This window comes from Physeter macrocephalus, chromosome 18 (assembly GCF_002837175.3).
Source record: "Physeter macrocephalus isolate SW-GA chromosome 18, ASM283717v5, whole genome shotgun sequence".
Taxonomy (NCBI): Eukaryota; Metazoa; Chordata; class Mammalia; order Artiodactyla; family Physeteridae; genus Physeter; species Physeter macrocephalus.
In genome coordinates this window covers 3,942,335-3,960,902 of record NC_041231.1, presented here as the reverse complement: position 1 = coordinate 3,960,902, position 18,568 = coordinate 3,942,335, and the positions used below count along the sequence as shown (strand labels likewise).

Below are 18,568 nucleotides of genomic sequence, written 5' to 3'. Positions count from 1 at the left end.
AGCTCCTACAACCAGCACCACCACTGTGGAGACAACCAGCACAACCTCAGCTCCTACAAGAAGTACAATCTCTGTGCAGACATCCAGCCGAACCTCAGCTCCTACAACCAGCACCAGCACTGTGGAGACAACCAGCACCACCATTGTGGAGACAACCAGAACCACCAGTGTGGAGACAACCAGCCCAACGTCAGCTCCTACAATTAGCACCACCACTGTGGAGACAACCAGCACAACCTCAGCTCCTACAAGAAGTACAATCTCTGTGCAGACATCCAGCCGAACCTCAGCTCCTACAACCAGCACCAGCACTGTGGAGACAACCAGCACCACCATTGTGGAGACAACCAGAACCACCAGTGTGGAGACAACCAGCCCAACGTCAGCTCCTACAATTAGCACCACCACTGTGGAGACAACCAGCACAACCTCAGCTCCTACAAGAAGTACAATCTCTGTGCAGACATCCAGCCGAACCTCAGCTCCTACAACCAGCACCAGCACTGTGGAGACAACCAGCACCACCATTGTGGAGACAACCAGAACCACCAGTGTGGAGACAACCAGCCCAACCTCAGCTCCTACAACCAGCACCAGCACTGTGGAGACAACCAGCCCAAGCTCAGCTCCTACAATTAGCACCACCACTGTGGAGACAACCAGCCCAACCTCAACTCCTACAATTAGCACCACCACTGTGGAGACAACCAGCACAACATCAGCTCCTACAACCAGCACAACTTTAGTCCCTGTATCTGAAACAACCCACTCCCAATCCCGGACCACCTCCTGCCAGCCACAGTGCCTGTGGACCAAGTGGTTCGATGTGGTCTTCCCATCTCCTGGGCCCCACGGAGGAGACTTTGAAACCTACAGCAACATCGTCAGAAGAGGAGAGAGGATCTGCCACAGACCCGAATACATCAGCGCCCTGGAGTGCCGAGCCGAGAACCACCGCGACGTCAGCATCCAGACGCTGGGCCAGGTGGTGCAGTGCAGCCCGGAAGTGGGCTTGGTGTGTCGGAACCGGGACCAGAAGGGCAAGTTCAGGATGTGCCTCAACTACGAGGTGCGCGTGCTGTGCTGTGAGCCCCAGAAAGGCTGCACTGGCACGTCTGCGACTCCCTTTGTGACTTCAAGTCCCCAGTCCTCACTCTCTCCCAAGTCCACCCCCGCAACGCTTTCCCTGGCGACCTCCCCCAGCTCCGCACCGCCCTCCACCTCCACGTGCTACTGCAGTGTGGCCCACAGGTTCTACCCGGCAGGTATGTGTACTCTACCTGGGTGTGTGGTGTGCGCTGACCCTGGTCACTGTTGCCCTGTTCACAAAACTACGGTGTTAAGGGGAGGGAGCGGTGTCTTGTCTTTGCGAAAGGGCTAGGTCTTGTGTATAGGAAGGCAGTAAGCCGTCTCTGAGGACACGCCATCTACATCTGGGAAGGAAGGCCACCTGCCAGACCAGCACCCAGGTGGACCACCAGCCTGGTTAGGGTCCCTCCCGGTGATCGCTTCCTGGCTCTGCTAGTGCCCTCCTGTTCCTTTTCTCGCAGGATCCATCATTTACCAACAGACGGACCTCTCCGGGCACTGCTATTATGCTGTTTGCAGCCCAGACTGCCACGTGGTCAGGCGGACCGACCACACCTGTCCCACCAGCACGCCACCTCCCACCCCGGCCACCTCCGCGACGGCGTCCTCTGTGACCGTTATTCAGCGAGGATGCCCAAATGCAGTCCCCCCAAGAATGGTAACCTCGCCTTTTCTGCCCTTCGCGGGGGCTCGGGGGGGGCCAGGGCAGGGACCCTCAGCATCATTCGAAGCAGGCTGTGGCATCAAGTGTGCATGAAGGTTGGTGACCCCTTGGCTGATGTAGGCTGAGCACGGCAAGTGGCCATTTCTGGTCCCCCAGAACTTCTGGAAGGGGTGCCAGGAGCGTGGGGCCCGAGGTTGAGACTCTGCTGCCTATAAAGGGGGCTAGAGCAGGTGACTGATGCTCTGGAAAGGGTCAAAAGGCCAAGGAGTGGAAACGGTGGGTGGGGAACAGGGTGGAAACGGGCAGAGGGGGAAGGGGGCAACCTTCAACACCCGGAACCCCTCCTAGCCAGCCGGGCGCTCGGCGGGGGCTGGGGGAGGAGAGGCCTGGTGTGGGTGTTGGCCGCAATCCCGGGGGCTCTTCTCTCCCCGGAGACCCAGGCGAGCTCTGAGCCCCGAGGGGTGGGCGCCGGGTCAGGGCAAGGCCCTGCACCAGTCTTTGCTTCCGCAGAAAGGCGAAACCTGGGCCATGCCCAACTGCACTGAGGCCACTTGTGAGGGCAACGGGGCCATCACCGTGAGGTCGCGCCAGTGTCCAAAGGTGCAGGAGCTCACCTGCGCCAACGGCTACCCCGCTGTGAAGGTGGCCAACCGGGAGGACTGCTGCCCACACTACGAGTGCCAGTGTGAGTGGGCGGGGCCGGGGGTGGCGGCCATGGCAGAGAAGGCGGGACGGAATCGGTGAGACCCAGGAGGGACTTCCCAAGATCAGGGCAGCGGTGCTGGCGCCCAGCCTCCTCCCCGGGTGCCCAGCGGAGCCCTGCCCAAGCCCAGAGCAGCCGGGCCACGCAGGCGCGAGGGGGCGTCCGGAGTCTGGTCCCACCTCTTGGCCGCTTCAGGCACCTACTGGACAGAGTTCTGTGCGCTGTTGGCGCGTGGGTCCCGACAACAGGGCAGTCGCCCGCTCCCCTTGGTGCGGGACACACTTGCCCCCCGGGGGAGCCCCGGGGCGGTGGGAGGAGGCCCGTGGTGCGGCCAGGTAAGGCGGCTCCTCCACCCGCAGGCGTGTGTAGCGGCTGGGGCGACCCCCACTACATCACTTTTGATGGCACATACTACACGTTTCTGGACAACTGCACGTATGTGCTGGTGCAGCAGATCGTGCCCGTGTTCGGACACTTCCGGGTGCTGATCGATAACTACTTCTGTGATGCTGAGGACGGGCTGTCCTGCCCGCAGTCCATCATCGTCGAGTACCGGCAGGACCGCGTCGTGCTGACCCGCAAACCCGTCGGAGGGGTCGTGACCAATGAGGTGGAGACGCCCTCCGGGCAGCCCCCATCGGTGCCGGGCGGGCTGGGGCGCCGGCACTGGCTGATCGCCACCCGGTTCTCTTTCTCTCGCTGGGTCACCGTCTAGATCATCTTCAACGGGGGGGTGGTCAGACCCGGCTTCCAGAAAGACGGCATCGTCGTCTCCCAAATCGGCATCAAGATGTACGTGACCATCCCCGCCCTGGGTGTCCAGGTCATGTTCAGCGGCCTCATCTTCTCCGTGGAGCTGCCTTTCAGCAAATTCGCCAACAACACAGAGGGGCAGTGCGGTAAGTGCCCGGCCCCAGCCCTGCTCTGGCCCTCCGGACTCTGGGCCCTTCCTCTGGCTGGGAGTGTCTGGTGTGAGAAGGGTCGGCCTCGGGTGTGTCCCTCCAGGAACTGCATTCTTGGCTGGGGGTGAGGCCGCCCGTGTGGCGCGGAGCCTTCAGCTGATTCTGCTTTCCAGCTGCACCAGGAATGTGCGGCCACACGGCCCAGGGGCCTGGCCAAGTGGCCCATACCTGAGGCCTCTTTGAGAACTGCCCCAGGGTGTGGCTTCTTGGAGGCAAAAGAAAGCACAGGGAGGTCAGGGGACAGGTCCCACAGCAACCCATCGAGTGCTGCGCGGAGACGCTGGGGCCCGGCCCCCAGCGCCCCAAGGGAGGGTGAGCGTGCCTCCGCTTTCCCCGGCTGACCGACCGCTGCTTCCACGGCCCAGGCACCTGTACCAATGACCGGAAGGACGAGTGCCGCCTGCCCGGAGGGGCGGTGGTACCCTCCTGCTCCGACATGTCGGGCCACTGGAACGTGACGTACCCCGGCGAGCCGCCCTGCCACAGGCCTCCTCGGACGCCCACCACAGCTGAGCCCAATACATCACCCACCTCGTGCCCCCCGTCGCCAATCTGCCAGCTAATTCTGAGCGAGTGAGAGTCCCTGGCAGGGCTGGGGTGGGGGTGGTGTCGAGTAGCCCTGCTAATCCCACGCTGCCTGGGAGATGGGAAGAAGTGGGCGGGCCTGCAGGGGGCCCCGAGGGAGAGGGGGGTCACGGCTGCTGGAACGCCAGGCGCAGAGCCCTGCGGGGCTCGTGGCGGGTCGGCCTCTGAGGCTCTGAGGCTCATGGTGGCTCCGGGCGTAAGTCCTCAGCCAGCGGCAGTGCCCGGGCGTGCAGGGCACGGGGGGACCCCAGCAGAGAATTTGCAGAAAGAAAAGCTGTGTTGCAGCCAGACACCCTCCCCGCCGCACAGATGGCCCCAGAGGCTGGGGTCCCTCGGCACACAGGTCGGCCCAGTGACGCCTCTCCCTCGGGGCCCTTCGTTAGGGAAAGACTACAGCCTGGCAACCCCACTAGGGAGCTGCCCCATGACCCGTGTGTCTCTGTGCTGCAGGGTCTTCAAGCCGTGTCACTCGGTGATCCCCCCGTGGCCATACTACCACGGCTGCACCTTTGACCAGTGCCACATGCCCAGGGAGGACGTGGTGTGCTCCAGCCTGGAGCTGTACGCCGCTCTCTGTGCGTCCCTCAACGTGTGCATCGACTGGCGGGACCTGACCAACCACACATGCCGTGAGTACCCCCCCGCCCCACGGCCCCAGAGTGCCCCGTCCCGCTGGGCGGTGGCATCAGCCTGTTTGAGGGGACAGACACTGGGCAACCCTTGGGTGGGCTTGGGTGGTCAGGGTGGGCTTCCAGGAGGAGGAGGGCTGAGCCCAGGATGGAGTGCATGTGTTTCCTGGAGGGACAAGAGGGGGTATCCAGGTCAGAGCACCGGGGCCCAGGGTCCAGGGGTCCAGGGCTCGGACAGGCTGGGCGGTGCAGGGCACACAGCAGGTGCCTGGGCCGAGAGCTCCAGCCAGCGGGGCCCAGGCCAGGGCCCGCGGCTCGTGCCCTCCGGCCTCAGGTGTGGCCTCACCCTCCGCACAGCTTTCACCTGCCCTGCTGACAAGGTGTACCGGCCCTGCGGCCCGTCCAACCCTTCCTACTGTTACACGAACGACAGTGCCAATACCCTGTAAGCACCTGCCCTCTGCCTCTGGGACACCCCCAGCCCGCCCCGTGTCCCCAGGCCGCCTCTCCCCACCCTGGAGGAGGCCACGGCCCCGCTCCCCCTCTGCTCCCCACAGGGCCCTCCTGGAAGCCATTCCCATCACGGAAGGCTGCTTCTGCCGGGAGGACATGGTGCTGTTCAGCTCGAGCACGGAGGTCTGCGTGCCAGCCAACTGCAGCAGTACGTCCCTGGGGCTGGGCTGGGGGCTTCCACGCACTGGCCCCTCGGGGTCGGCACTTCTCAGCCCGACCCCAGGGCTTTCCACCACGGCCTAGGTTTCCCCCGGCCCCCCACACCGGGTCTGCCCGTGACGGGCTGGGGGCCGTGGAGGCCCAGCGATGACGTCCTCTCTTTCCCTCCAGGTTGCCTGGGGCCCCACGGGGAGCCTGTGGAGGTGAGTGCGGCGCCCTCGGGGGGCTCAGAGGAGGGGAAGGGAGGGGCCAGGGTTTCCTGAGCAAAGACTCAGGAGGCCTCCTTGCAGGGCCCCGGAGGAGGGTGGGTGCCGGCCCCAAGGCTGGCCGCGTCCCGCCCTCCCTGGAGACCCCCTCCCGCCCCGCCTCCTGGCCCCCAGGGCCCCCCCAGAGCCCCAGCCACACTTTTGAAGACCCCTTGCAGGCCCTCAGCCGCGGGCTCCCCTCCTCCCACCGTGCCACGGGACAGGCAGGTGACCGGCGGCCCGGGGCCCCATGTCCCTCCCCTGACAGCCTGGCCACACGGTCAGCGTGGACTGCCAGGAGTGCAGCTGCAAGGGCAGCACCCGGAATCTGAGCTGCCAGACTCGGCCCTGCCCCCCGCCCCCCGCCTGCCCCGAGCCCGGCTTGGTGCCGGTGCCCGTGGCCCTGCAGACCGGCCAGTGCTGTCCCCAGTACACCTGCGGTGAGCCCCCGGCCGGGCGGGGGGCGCACATGTACAGGCTCAGGGCTGGCCAGCTTTGCCCCTGAAGGGTCCCGAGGCACCTGGGGGCACAGCCCAGGAGGGTGGTGGGCATGCCCTCCCTTTAGGTGGCTTCAGCTGCTGACCCCCAGCAGGAAGGCTCGAGAGTAAGGGCTACCGTGGAGGTCAGGGCCGACCAGCAGCCTCGTCCCCCGTGGCGGTGGGCACGCCCTGGAGAGCCTACCACCCGTCCACTGGGTAGTCAGTACTCCTGGGGACCCCCAGGGAGAGGCGACACTCGGGCTTGGGAGGGAGGCAGGTCCCCTGACGCCCCCTTCCGTCTGCTGTAGCCTGCAACACCACACACTGCCCCGCGCCCGTGGACTGTCCGGAAGGCTCCCGCTCCGTCCTGACCTACAAGGAAGGGGCTTGCTGCCCGACCCCAAAGTGCGGTGAGTGTCCTGGCTCAGCGGCGGCCAGGCTGGGGAGGAACATGGGCCGTCGCCCGGGGCTGGGGTGCTATAGTGGTGGGCGCGGGCAGCCGCTCCGCGGGAGGCCGGCGGGACAGGGGGACGGTGGGTCTGCAGGTCTGCTCTCTCCCCTGAGCAGGCCGGACCGTCTGCAGCATCAACGGCACCTTGTACCAGGTAAGAACCAGCCGAAGGTCAGGCCCCCTGGTGCACAGGGACCGGAGTCCCCCCGTCCTGCCAGCTTCTCCCCAAGGCTGCGTCCCTGCGGGCCTGGGTGGCCTTCGGAGCAGCAGTGGGCTCTTCTGGGACCACAACCCCTGTCCTGAACTTGTGAAGGCCCCCAGCCTCGCTCTCCCCGTGCCGGGTCCTCCAGAGCACGTGACCTCGCTGGAGGAGCAGCCCTGGGGCTCTGTCCCCAAGACCGGGACCCCGAGCAGGAGGCACTGCTGAGGGTCACCTCAGGGGAAGAGCCTGCCTGGCGGGGTCAGGCCTGGAGGGGACGTCCGGGAGGGCAGGGGCACCAGGCCCGGCGGGGCAGACGCCGTCACCTGGACTCCCCCAGCCTGGCGCCATCGTTTCCTCGAACCTGTGCGAAAAGTGTTGGTGTGAGCTGCCCGGTGGCCCCCAGTCGGACACGTTCGTGATCAGCTGTGAGACCCAGATCTGCAGCACCCGTTGCCCCGTGGTGAGTGGGCCACTCACCTGCACGCTCCCACCCCCACGCGGCGCCCAGCCGGGGCTCAGGCCGCACACCCTGCCCCCCTCCCAGGGCTTCGAGTACCAGACACAGAGCGGGCAGTGCTGCGGCGAGTGCGTGCAGGTGGCCTGCGTCATGAACACCAGCGACAGCTCTGCTCACCTCCTCCGTGTGAGTAGCGGTCACGGGGCTTGGGGTGAGTTCCGGGCGGGGCCGGCCACGGGCTCCGGGGGGGCCAGCCCCACCCCCGCACGGGGGGGCCGCCGGGAGCGCACAGCCACAGCGGGGGAGCTGGGTGGATGGCTTCCTGGTGCACCGGGGCCCCTGGGGAGCCGTCAGTGCAAGGCGGGCGCAGGGCAGAGCCCGCGGGAGCCTCCGGAAGCCCGTGGGCTGGGGGCTGACAGACAGACGGATGCAGCGCCCTCCCCCGCTGGGGGGGGGCCTGGGGGAGGGCCACTCACTTGCCGGCTGGGCCCCGCTGCAGCCCGGCGAGTCCTGGCCACACGCCGGGAGCCGCTGCGTGACACATCAGTGTGAGAAGTACCGGAATGGGCTCGTGTTGGTGACCACGGAGAAGGCGTGTCCCCCCCTCAGGTGTCCTGCGGTGAGTCCTGGGAGCCCGCCCGCCCTGCCCGGGGGGCCGACCGCGGCCACGGGAGGCTCAGGCCCCGGATGGGAGTGGGCGCCACCGTCTTGCGTCCCTGCCCTCGCTAACGGCGTCTCTGTCCTCGCAGGACGAGGCTCGGCTGAGCGAGGACGGCTGCTGCCACTACTGCCCCCCACCCCCATCCCCGAACAGTGAGCGGGCGTGCCGGCCAGGGGAGGGGGACGCGGGAGGCGGCGGGGGGCGGGGGGCGCCCGGCCAGGGCTGACCTCTGCGCCGCCTCCCGCGTCCCTCCCCAGAGTCGACCTGCGCCGTGCGCCACGAGCTCCAGGTCCTCCGGCAGCCAGGCTGCAGCTCCGTGGGGCCCGTGCGCCTCGCCTACTGCCAGGGCAACTGCGGGGACACCACCTCCGTGTACGTGAGCCCCTGACTCGCCCAGGGCAGACCCGCAACCCCCCCGCCCCGCCACAGAGGGCTCCTGTGGGGTGGGGCTTGGGGCGGGCAGACGGGGGCAGGATGGGGGGCGGGGGGCCGGCGGGGGCTGGGCCGGGGTCCAGGGACGCCTCGTGACCTGTCTGGACTCACACTCTTCTCTCTACTGAGCCCCAGACTCGGGGTCCCCGGTGGTGACCTGCTGGTCAAGTGGTTGGTGAGAGCCTGCTGGGCCCCTCCCCAGCCTTTGGGGGGCTCGGAAGGAGCCCCAGGGCACCTCAGCTGCCGTGACTGGCACGCGGGAGCCGCTGTTAAACGCCACCCGCGAGCCGCGAGCTCAGGCGGCCCCTGCCCACAGGTACTCCCTGGAGGCCCACTCTGTGAGGCACACGTGCCGCTGCTGCCGTGAGCTGCGCGCCTCTCTGCGGAACGTGACCCTGCATTGCGAGGACGGCTCCAGCCAGGCCTTCAGCTACACGGAGGTGGAGGAGTGCGGCTGTGTGGGCCTGCACTGCGACCCCCACGGGGGCCTCGGCCACTCAGGGGAGGTGCAGATGGCGCAGGGGGCCGGGCGGAGCCAGGAGACGGGGCTCAGGCGCCGGAGGAGAGGGGCCCCGGCTCCCCGGCCTTTGCAGTAGGCGGGCCGCAGCCCCACCCTGTCCCTCCAGGACAGGCCCACAAGAACGTTTGTATTCGCTGCAGTCTCAGCCTCCAAGGCCAGTGGAACCTGAGCCCCGGGCCAGGTGACCCAAGCCTAGGATGCACGGTCCACCCCTCGTCCCTCTCCGGGTCCAGCGGCCCCGGGTGTGCAGTGGCCCTGACGGGCTTGCAGCTGCCTGCTCAGGACCAGCCCGGGTGGGCAGGGGGTGGGGGAGGCTCCTCTGGCTGCGGGTCCAGCCTGCTGGTCCCCGCCTTCAGCATCACGTAAGGGCCTGATCCACAACGGTCCCTCAGATGCAGCAACTGACTGCTCGGCCGGCCACTGGGAGGCAAAGCCTCACCCCTGCCTCGGCCCTGGGCCTCAGGAAAGGGCCATCGGTTTCGGAAATACACTTGCAGCATTTGCAATTCGTGGGCTCCGTGTGATTTTTAAGCTTGTCCATAAAAGCCGGGAGCAGGTCGGAGGGCAGACGTGGGCCCGGGGCGGGGCAGGCCAGCTGCCTGGTCTCCTGTGCATTTGGCCGGACAGAGGGCGGGAGTCCCGCGGGTCCACCCAGCTGAGCCGTCAGACTGGGAAGGCTCCATCTTCTCTCTACAAATCTCTGGACTCTCCCATCACACCAAAGTCAAGCTCGGTGTGCAGTGCACCTGTGTCTGTGCACGTGTGTGCGTGTGTGCAGTGCACGTGTGTGTGCGCACACGTGTATGTGTGCATGTGTGTGCGTGTGCAGTGCACGTGTGTGCGGAGACAACCGGCCCATCCACAGCTCCTAGAACCAGCACCACCACTGTGGAGCCAACCAGCACAAGCAGAGGTCCTACAATTAGCACTACCACTGTGGAGACAACCAGCCCTACCACAGCTCCTAGAACCAGCACCACCACTGTGGAGACAGCCAGCCCAACCACAGGTCCTACAACTAGCACCACCATTGTGGAGACAACCGGCCCACCCACAGCTCCTAGAACCAGCACCACCACTGTGGAAACAACCAGCACCACCACTGTGGCGACAACCAGCACAACCTCAGCTCCTACAAGAAGCACAATCTCTGTGCAGACAACCAGCCCAACCACAGCTCCTACAACCAGCACCACCACTGTGGAAACAACCAGCACAAGCTCAGCTCCTACAAGAAGTACAATCTCTGTGGAGACAACCAGCCCAACCTCAGCTCCTACAACCAGCACCAGCACTGTGGAGACAACCAGCCCAAGCTCAGCTCCTACAATTAGCACCACCACTGTGGAGACAACCAGCCCAACCTCAACTCCTACAATTAGCACCACCACTGTGGAGGCAACCAGCACAACATCAGCTCCTACAACCAGCACAACTTTAGTCCCTGTATCTGAAACAACCCACTCCCAATCCCGGACCACCTCCTGCCAGCCACAGTGCCTGTGGACCAAGTGGTTCGATGTGGACTTCCCATCTCCTGGGCCCCACGGAGGAGACTTGGAAACCTACAGCAACATCGTCAGAAGAGGAGAGAGGATCTGCCACAGACCCGAATACATCAGCGCCCTGGAGTGCCGAGCCGAGAACCACCGCGACGTCAGCATCCAGACGCTGGGCCAGGTGGTGCAGTGCAGCCCGGAAGTGGGCTTGGTGTGTCGGAACCGGGACCAGAAGGGCAAGTTCAGGATGTGCCTCAACTACGAGGTGCGCGTGCTGTGCTGTGAGCCCCAGAAAGGCTGCACTGGCACGTCTGCGACTCCCTTTGTGACTTCAAGTCCCCAGTCCTCACTCTCTCCCAAGTCCACCCCCGCAACGCTTTCCCTGGCGACCTCCCCCAGCTCCGCACCGCCCTCCACCTCCACGTGCTACTGCAGTGTGGCCCACAGGTTCTACCCGGCAGGTATGTGTACTCTACCTGGGTGTGTGGTGTGCGCTGACCCTGGTCACTGTTGCCCTGTTCACAAAACTACGGTGTTAAGGGGAGGGAGCGGTGTCTTGTCTTTGCGAAAGGGCTAGGTCTTGTGTATAGGAAGGCAGTAAGCCGTCTCTGAGGACACGCCATCTACATCTGGGAAGGAAGGCCACCTGCCAGACCAGCACCCAGGTGGACCACCAGCCTGGTTAGGGTCCCTCCCGGTGATCGCTTCCTGGCTCTGCTAGTGCCCTCCTGTTCCTTTTCTCGCAGGATCCATCATTTACCAACAGACGGACCTCTCCGGGCACTGCTATTATGCTGTTTGCAGCCCAGACTGCCACGTGGTCAGGCGGACCGACCACACCTGTCCCACCAGCACGCCACCTCCCACCCCGGCCACCTCCGCGACGGCGTCCTCTGTGACCGTTATTCAGCGAGGATGCCCAAATGCAGTCCCCCCAAGAATGGTAACCTCGCCTTTTCTGCCCTTCGCGGGGGCTCGGGGGGGGCCAGGGCAGGGACCCTCAGCATCATTCGAAGCAGGCTGTGGCATCAAGTGTGCATGAAGGTTGGTGACCCCTTGGCTGATGTAGGCTGAGCACGGCAAGTGGCCATTTCTGGTCCCCCAGAACTTCTGGAAGGGGTGCCAGGAGCGTGGGGCCCGAGGTTGAGACTCTGCTGCCTATAAAGGGGGCTAGAGCAGGTGACTGATGCTCTGGAAAGGGTCAAAAGGCCAAGGAGTGGAAACGGTGGGTGGGGAACAGGGTGGAAACGGGCAGAGGGGGAAGGGGGCAACCTTCAACACCCGGAACCCCTCCTAGCCAGCCGGGCGCTCGGCGGGGGCTGGGGGAGGAGAGGCCTGGTGTGGGTGTTGGCCGCAATCCCGGGGGCTCTTCTCTCCCCGGAGACCCAGGCGAGCTCTGAGCCCCGAGGGGTGGGCGCCGGGTCAGGGCAAGGCCCTGCACCAGTCTTTGCTTCCGCAGAAAGGCGAAACCTGGGCCATGCCCAACTGCACTGAGGCCACTTGTGAGGGCAACGGGGCCATCACCGTGAGGTCGCGCCAGTGTCCAAAGGTGCAGGAGCTCACCTGCGCCAACGGCTACCCCGCTGTGAAGGTGGCCAACCGGGAGGACTGCTGCCCACACTACGAGTGCCAGTGTGAGTGGGCGGGGCCGGGGGTGGCGGCCATGGCAGAGAAGGCGGGACGGAATCGGTGAGACCCAGGAGGGACTTCCCAAGATCAGGGCAGCGGTGCTGGCGCCCAGCCTCCTCCCCGGGTGCCCAGCGGAGCCCTGCCCAAGCCCAGAGCAGCCGGGCCACGCAGGCGCGAGGGGGCGTCCGGAGTCTGGTCCCACCTCTTGGCCGCTTCAGGCACCTACTGGACAGAGTTCTGTGCGCTGTTGGCGCGTGGGTCCCGACAACAGGGCAGTCGCCCGCTCCCCTTGGTGCGGGACACACTTGCCCCCCGGGGGAGCCCCGGGGCGGTGGGAGGAGGCCCGTGGTGCGGCCAGGTAAGGCGGCTCCTCCACCCGCAGGCGTGTGTAGCGGCTGGGGCGACCCCCACTACATCACTTTTGATGGCACATACTACACGTTTCTGGACAACTGCACGTATGTGCTGGTGCAGCAGATCGTGCCCGTGTTCGGACACTTCCGGGTGCTGATCGATAACTACTTCTGTGATGCTGAGGACGGGCTGTCCTGCCCGCAGTCCATCATCGTCGAGTACCGGCAGGACCGCGTCGTGCTGACCCGCAAACCCGTCGGAGGGGTCGTGACCAATGAGGTGGAGACGCCCTCCGGGCAGCCCCCATCGGTGCCGGGCGGGCTGGGGCGCCGGCACTGGCTGATCGCCACCCGGTTCTCTTTCTCTCGCTGGGTCACCGTCTAGATCATCTTCAACGGGGGGGTGGTCAGACCCGGCTTCCAGAAAGACGGCATCGTCGTCTCCCAAATCGGCATCAAGATGTACGTGACCATCCCCGCCCTGGGTGTCCAGGTCATGTTCAGCGGCCTCATCTTCTCCGTGGAGCTGCCTTTCAGCAAATTCGCCAACAACACAGAGGGGCAGTGCGGTAAGTGCCCGGCCCCAGCCCTGCTCTGGCCCTCCGGACTCTGGGCCCTTCCTCTGGCTGGGAGTGTCTGGTGTGAGAAGGGTCGGCCTCGGGTGTGTCCCTCCAGGAACTGCATTCTTGGCTGGGGGTGAGGCCGCCCGTGTGGCGCGGAGCCTTCAGCTGATTCTGCTTTCCAGCTGCACCAGGAATGTGCGGCCACACGGCCCAGGGGCCTGGCCAAGTGGCCCATACCTGAGGCCTCTTTGGGAACTGCCCCAGGGTGTGGCTTCTTGGAGGCAAAAGAAAGCACAGGGAGGTCAGGGGACAGGTCCCACAGCAACCCATCGAGTGCTGCGCGGAGACGCTGGGGCCCGGCCCCCAGCGCCCCAAGGGAGGGTGAGCGTGCCTCCGCTTTCCCCGGCTGACCGACCGCTGCTTCCACGGCCCAGGCACCTGTACCAATGACCGGAAGGACGAGTGCCGCCTGCCCGGAGGGGCGGTGGTACCCTCCTGCTCCGACATGTCGGGCCACTGGAACGTGACGTACCCCGGCGAGCCGCCCTGCCACAGGCCTCCTCGGACGCCCACCACAGCTGAGCCCAATACATCACCCACCTCGTGCCCCCCGTCGCCAATCTGCCAGCTAATTCTGAGCGAGTGAGAGTCCCTGGCAGGGCTGGGGTGGGGGTGGTGTCGAGTAGCCCTGCTAATCCCACGCTGCCTGGGAGATGGGAAGAAGTGGGCGGGCCTGCAGGGGGCCCCGAGGGAGAGGGGGGTCACGGCTGCTGGAACGCCAGGCGCAGAGCCCTGCGGGGCTCGTGGCGGGTCGGCCTCTGAGGCTCTGAGGCTCATGGTGGCTCCGGGCGTAAGTCCTCAGCCAGCGGCAGTGCCCGGGCGTGCAGGGCACGGGGGGAGCCCAGCAGAGAATTTGCAGAAAGAAAAGCTGTGTTGCAGCCAGACACCCTCCCCGCCGCACAGATGGCCCCAGAGGCTGGGGTCCCTCGGCACACAGGTCGGCCCAGTGACGCCTCTCCCTCGGGGCCCTTCGTTAGGGAAAGACTACAGCCTGGCAACCCCACTAGGGAGCTGCCCCATGACCCGTGTGTCTCTGTGCTGCAGGGTCTTCAAGCCGTGTCACTCGGTGATCCCCCCGTGGCCATACTACCACGGCTGCACCTTTGACCAGTGCCACATGCCCAGGGAGGACGTGGTGTGCTCCAGCCTGGAGCTGTACGCCGCTCTCTGTGCGTCCCTCAACGTGTGCATCGACTGGCGGGACCTGACCAACCACACATGCCGTGAGTACCCCCCCGCCCCACGGCCCCAGAGTGCCCCGTCCCGCTGGGCGGTGGCATCAGCCTGTTTGAGGGGACAGACACTGGGCAACCCTTGGGTGGGCTTGGGTGGTCAGGGTGGGCTTCCAGGAGGAGGAGGGCTGAGCCCAGGATGGAGTGCATGTGTTTCCTGGAGGGACAAGAGGGGGTATCCAGGTCAGAGCACCGGGGCCCAGGGTCCAGGGGTCCAGGGCTCAGACAGGCTGGGCGGTGCAGGGCACACAGCAGGTGCCTGGGCCGAGAGCTCCAGCCAGCGGGGCCCAGGCCAGGGCCCGCGGCTCGTGCCCTCCGGCCTCAGGTGTGGCCTCACCCTCCGCACAGCTTTCACCTGCCCTGCTGACAAGGTGTACCGGCCCTGCGGCCCGTCCAACCCTTCCTACTGTTACACGAACGACAGTGCCAATACCCTGTAAGCACCTGCCCTCTGCCTCTGGGACACCCCCAGCCCACCCCGTGTCCCCAGGCCGCCTCTCCCCACCCTGGAGGAGGCCACGGCCCCGCTCCCCCTCTGCTCCCCACAGGGCCCTCCTGGAAGCCATTCCCATCACGGAAGGCTGCTTCTGCCGGGAGGACATGGTGCTGTTCAGCTCGAGCACGGAGGTCTGCGTGCCAGCCAACTGCAGCAGTACGTCCCTGGGGCTGGGCTGGGGGCTTCCACGCACTGGCCCCTCGGGGTCGGCACTTCTCAGCCCGACCCCAGGGCTTTCCACCACGGCCTAGGTTTCCCCCGGCCCCCCACACCGGGTCTGCCCGTGACGGGCTGGGGGCCGTGGAGGCCCAGCGATGACGTCCTCTCTTTCCCTCCAGGTTGCCTGGGGCCCCACGGGGAGCCTGTGGAGGTGAGTGCGGCGCCCTCGGGGGGCTCAGAGGAGGGGAAGGGAGGGGCCAGGGTTTCCTGAGCAAAGACTCAGGAGGCCTCCTTGCAGGGCCCCGGAGGAGGGTGGGTGCCGGCCCCAAGGCTGGCCGCGTCCCGCCCTCCCTGGAGACCCCCTCCCGCCCCGCCTCCTGGCCCCCAGGGCCCCCCCAGAGCCCCAGCCACACTTTTGAAGACCCCTTGCAGGCCCTCAGCCGCGGGCTCCCCTCCTCCCACCGTGCCACGGGACAGGCAGGTGACCGGCGGCCCGGGGCCCCATGTCCCTCCCCTGACAGCCTGGCCACACGGTCAGCGTGGACTGCCAGGAGTGCAGCTGCAAGGGCAGCACCCGGAATCTGAGCTGCCAGACTCGGCCCTGCCCCCCGCCCCCCGCCTGCCCCGAGCCCGGCTTGGTGCCGGTGCCCGTGGCCCTGCAGACCGGCCAGTGCTGTCCCCAGTACACCTGCGGTGAGCCCCCGGCCGGGCGGGGGGCGCACATGTACAGGCTCAGGGCTGGCCAGCTTTGCCCCTGAAGGGTCCCGAGGCACCTGGGGGCACAGCCCAGGAGGGTGGTGGGCATGCCCTCCCTTTAGGTGGCTTCAGCTGCTGACCCCCAGCAGGAAGGCTCGAGAGTAAGGGCTACCGTGGAGGTCAGGGCCGACCAGCAGCCTCGTCCCCCGTGGCGGTGGGCACGCCCTGGAGAGCCTACCACCCGTCCACTGGGTAGTCAGTACTCCTGGGGACCCCCAGGGAGAGGCGACACTCGGGCTTGGGAGGGAGGCAGGTCCCCTGACGCCCCCTTCCGTCTGCTGTAGCCTGCAACACCACACACTGCCCCGCGCCCGTGGACTGTCCGGAAGGCTCCCGCTCCGTCCTGACCTACAAGGAAGGGGCTTGCTGCCCGACCCCAAAGTGCGGTGAGTGTCCTGGCTCAGCGGCGGCCAGGCTGGGGAGGAACATGGGCCGTCGCCCGGGGCTGGGGTGCTATAGTGGTGGGCGCGGGCAGCCGCTCCGCGGGAGGCCGGCGGGACAGGGGGACGGTGGGTCTGCAGGTCTGCTCTCTCCCCTGAGCAGGCCGGACCGTCTGCAGCATCAACGGCACCTTGTACCAGGTAAGAACCAGCCGAAGGTCAGGCCCCCTGGTGCACAGGGACCGGAGTCCCCCCGTCCTGCCAGCTTCTCCCCAAGGCTGCGTCCCTGCGGGCCTGGGTGGCCTTCGGAGCAGCAGTGGGCTCTTCTGGGACCACAACCCCTGTCCTGAACTTGTGAAGGCCCCCAGCCTCGCTCTCCCCGTGCCGGGTCCTCCAGAGCACGTGACCTCGCTGGAGGAGCAGCCCTGGGGCTCTGTCCCCAAGACCGGGACCCCGAGCAGGAGGCACTGCTGAGGGTCACCTCAGGGGAAGAGCCTGCCTGGCGGGGTCAGGCCTGGAGGGGACGTCCGGGAGGGCAGGGGCACCAGGCCCGGCGGGGCAGACGCCGTCACCTGGACTCCCCCAGCCTGGCGCCATCGTTTCCTCGAACCTGTGCGAAAAGTGTTGGTGTGAGCTGCCCGGTGGCCCCCAGTCGGACACGTTCGTGATCAGCTGTGAGACCCAGATCTGCAGCACCCGTTGCCCCGTGGTGAGTGGGCCACTCACCTGCACGCTCCCACCCCCACGCGGCGCCCAGCCGGGGCTCAGGCCGCACACCCTGCCCCCCTCCCAGGGCTTCGAGTACCAGACACAGAGCGGGCAGTGCTGCGGCGAGTGCGTGCAGGTGGCCTGCGTCATGAACACCAGCGACAGCTCTGCTCACCTCCTCCGTGTGAGTAGCGGTCACGGGGCTTGGGGTGAGTTCCGGGCGGGGCCGGCCACGGGCTCCGGGGGGGCCAGCCCCACCCCCGCACGGGGGGGCCGCCGGGAGCGCACAGCCACAGCGGGGGAGCTGGGTGGATGGCTTCCTGGTGCACCGGGGCCCCTGGGGAGCCGTCAGTGCAAGGCGGGCGCAGGGCAGAGCCCGCGGGAGCCTCCGGAAGCCCGTGGGCTGGGGGCTGACAGACAGACGGATGCAGCGCCCTCCCCCGCTGGGGGGGGGCCTGGGGGAGGGCCACTCACTTGCCGGCTGGGCCCCGCTGCAGCCCGGCGAGTCCTGGCCACACGCCGGGAGCCGCTGCGTGACACATCAGTGTGAGAAGTACCGGAATGGGCTCGTGTTGGTGACCACGGAGAAGGCGTGTCCCCCCCTCAGGTGTCCTGCGGTGAGTCCTGGGAGCCCGCCCGCCCTGCCCGGGGGGCCGACCGCGGCCACGGGAGGCTCAGGCCCCGGATGGGAGTGGGCGCCACCGTCTTGCGTCCCTGCCCTCGCTAACGGCGTCTCTGTCCTCGCAGGACGAGGCTCGGCTGAGCGAGGACGGCTGCTGCCACTACTGCCCCCCACCCCCATCCCCGAACAGTGAGCGGGCGTGCCGGCCAGGGGAGGGGGACGCGGGAGGCGGCGGGGGGCGGGGGGCGCCCGGCCAGGGCTGACCTCTGCGCCGCCTCCCGCGTCCCTCCCCAGAGTCGACCTGCGCCGTGCGCCACGAGCTCCAGGTCCTCCGGCAGCCAGGCTGCAGCTCCGTGGGGCCCGTGCGCCTCGCCTACTGCCAGGGCAACTGCGGGGACACCACCTCCGTGTACGTGAGCCCCTGACTCGCCCAGGGCAGACCCGCAACCCCCCCGCCCCGCCACAGAGGGCTCCTGTGGGGTGGGGCTTGGGGCGGGCAGACGGGGGCAGGATGGGGGGCGGGGGGCCGGCGGGGGCTGGGCCGGGGTCCAGGGACGCCTCGTGACCTGTCTGGACTCACACTCTTCTCTCTACTGAGCCCCAGACTCGGGGTCCCCGGTGGTGACCTGCTGGTCAAGTGGTTGGTGAGAGCCTGCTGGGCCCCTCCCCAGCCTTTGGGGGGCTCGGAAGGAGCCCCAGGGCACCTCAGCTGCCGTGACTGGCACGCGGGAGCCGCTGTTAAACGCCACCCGCGAGCCGCGAGCTCAGGCGGCCCCTGCCCACAGGTACTCCCTGGAGGCCCACTCTGTGAGGCACACGTGCCGCTGCTGCCGTGAGCTGCGCGCCTCTCTGCGGAACGTGACCCTGCATTGCGAGGACGGCTCCAGCCAGGCCTTCAGCTACACGGAGGTGGAGGAGTGCGGCTGTGTGGGCCTGCACTGCGACCCCCACGGGGGCCTCGGCCACTCAGGGGAGGTGCAGATGGCGCAGGGGGCCGGGCGGAGCCAGGAGACGGGGCTCAGGCGCCGGAGGAGAGGGGCCCCGGCTCCCCGGCCTTTGCAGTAGGCGGGCCGCAGCCCCACCCTGTCCCTCCAGGACAGGCCCACAAGAACGTTTGTATTCGCTGCAGTCTCAGCCTCCAAGGCCAGTGGAACCTGAGCCCCGGGCCAGGTGACCCAAGCCTAGGATGCACGGTCCACCCCTCGTCCCTCTCCGGGTCCAGCGGCCCCGGGTGTGCAGTGGCCCTGACGGGCTTGCAGCTGCCTGCTCAGGACCAGCCCGGGTGGGCAGGGGGTGGGGGAGGCTCCTCTGGCTGCGGGTCCAGCCTGCTGGTCCCCGCCTTCAGCATCACGTAAGGGCC

General features: G+C 67.2%; 1 protein-coding gene across 1 annotated transcript in view; it reads left to right on the top strand.

Annotated features, from left to right (window-relative positions):
- The window catches only part of MUC5AC (mucin 5AC, oligomeric mucus/gel-forming), a 46,344-nt gene extending 28,071 nt beyond the window's left edge, over positions 1 to 18,273 (top strand). Inside the window, exons 37-75 of the mRNA XM_055079564.1 lie at positions 3 to 1,265; positions 1,551 to 1,747; positions 2,264 to 2,438; positions 2,816 to 3,066; positions 3,172 to 3,355; positions 3,784 to 3,991; positions 4,454 to 4,632; positions 4,990 to 5,077; positions 5,190 to 5,293; positions 5,476 to 5,507; positions 5,818 to 5,989; positions 6,337 to 6,438; positions 6,596 to 6,633; positions 7,019 to 7,141; positions 7,226 to 7,324; positions 7,638 to 7,757; positions 7,888 to 7,951; positions 8,057 to 8,171; positions 8,548 to 8,823; positions 8,985 to 9,055; positions 9,581 to 10,711; positions 10,997 to 11,193; positions 11,710 to 11,884; positions 12,262 to 12,512; positions 12,618 to 12,801; positions 13,230 to 13,437; positions 13,900 to 14,078; positions 14,436 to 14,523; positions 14,636 to 14,739; positions 14,922 to 14,953; positions 15,264 to 15,435; positions 15,783 to 15,884; positions 16,042 to 16,079; positions 16,465 to 16,587; positions 16,672 to 16,770; positions 17,084 to 17,203; positions 17,334 to 17,397; positions 17,503 to 17,617; positions 17,994 to 18,273. Coding sequence (XP_054935539.1) covers positions 3 to 1,265; positions 1,551 to 1,747; positions 2,264 to 2,438; positions 2,816 to 3,066; positions 3,172 to 3,355; positions 3,784 to 3,991; positions 4,454 to 4,632; positions 4,990 to 5,077; positions 5,190 to 5,293; positions 5,476 to 5,507; positions 5,818 to 5,989; positions 6,337 to 6,438; positions 6,596 to 6,633; positions 7,019 to 7,141; positions 7,226 to 7,324; positions 7,638 to 7,757; positions 7,888 to 7,951; positions 8,057 to 8,171; positions 8,548 to 8,823; positions 8,985 to 9,055; positions 9,581 to 10,711; positions 10,997 to 11,193; positions 11,710 to 11,884; positions 12,262 to 12,512; positions 12,618 to 12,801; positions 13,230 to 13,437; positions 13,900 to 14,078; positions 14,436 to 14,523; positions 14,636 to 14,739; positions 14,922 to 14,953; positions 15,264 to 15,435; positions 15,783 to 15,884; positions 16,042 to 16,079; positions 16,465 to 16,587; positions 16,672 to 16,770; positions 17,084 to 17,203; positions 17,334 to 17,397; positions 17,503 to 17,617; positions 17,994 to 18,273 — 7,523 coding nt within the window. The remainder of the gene's footprint in view (positions 1 to 2; positions 1,266 to 1,550; positions 1,748 to 2,263; positions 2,439 to 2,815; positions 3,067 to 3,171; positions 3,356 to 3,783; positions 3,992 to 4,453; positions 4,633 to 4,989; positions 5,078 to 5,189; positions 5,294 to 5,475; positions 5,508 to 5,817; positions 5,990 to 6,336; positions 6,439 to 6,595; positions 6,634 to 7,018; positions 7,142 to 7,225; positions 7,325 to 7,637; positions 7,758 to 7,887; positions 7,952 to 8,056; positions 8,172 to 8,547; positions 8,824 to 8,984; positions 9,056 to 9,580; positions 10,712 to 10,996; positions 11,194 to 11,709; positions 11,885 to 12,261; positions 12,513 to 12,617; positions 12,802 to 13,229; positions 13,438 to 13,899; positions 14,079 to 14,435; positions 14,524 to 14,635; positions 14,740 to 14,921; positions 14,954 to 15,263; positions 15,436 to 15,782; positions 15,885 to 16,041; positions 16,080 to 16,464; positions 16,588 to 16,671; positions 16,771 to 17,083; positions 17,204 to 17,333; positions 17,398 to 17,502; positions 17,618 to 17,993) is intronic.
- Positions 18,274 to 18,568: the final 295 nt, after the last annotated feature.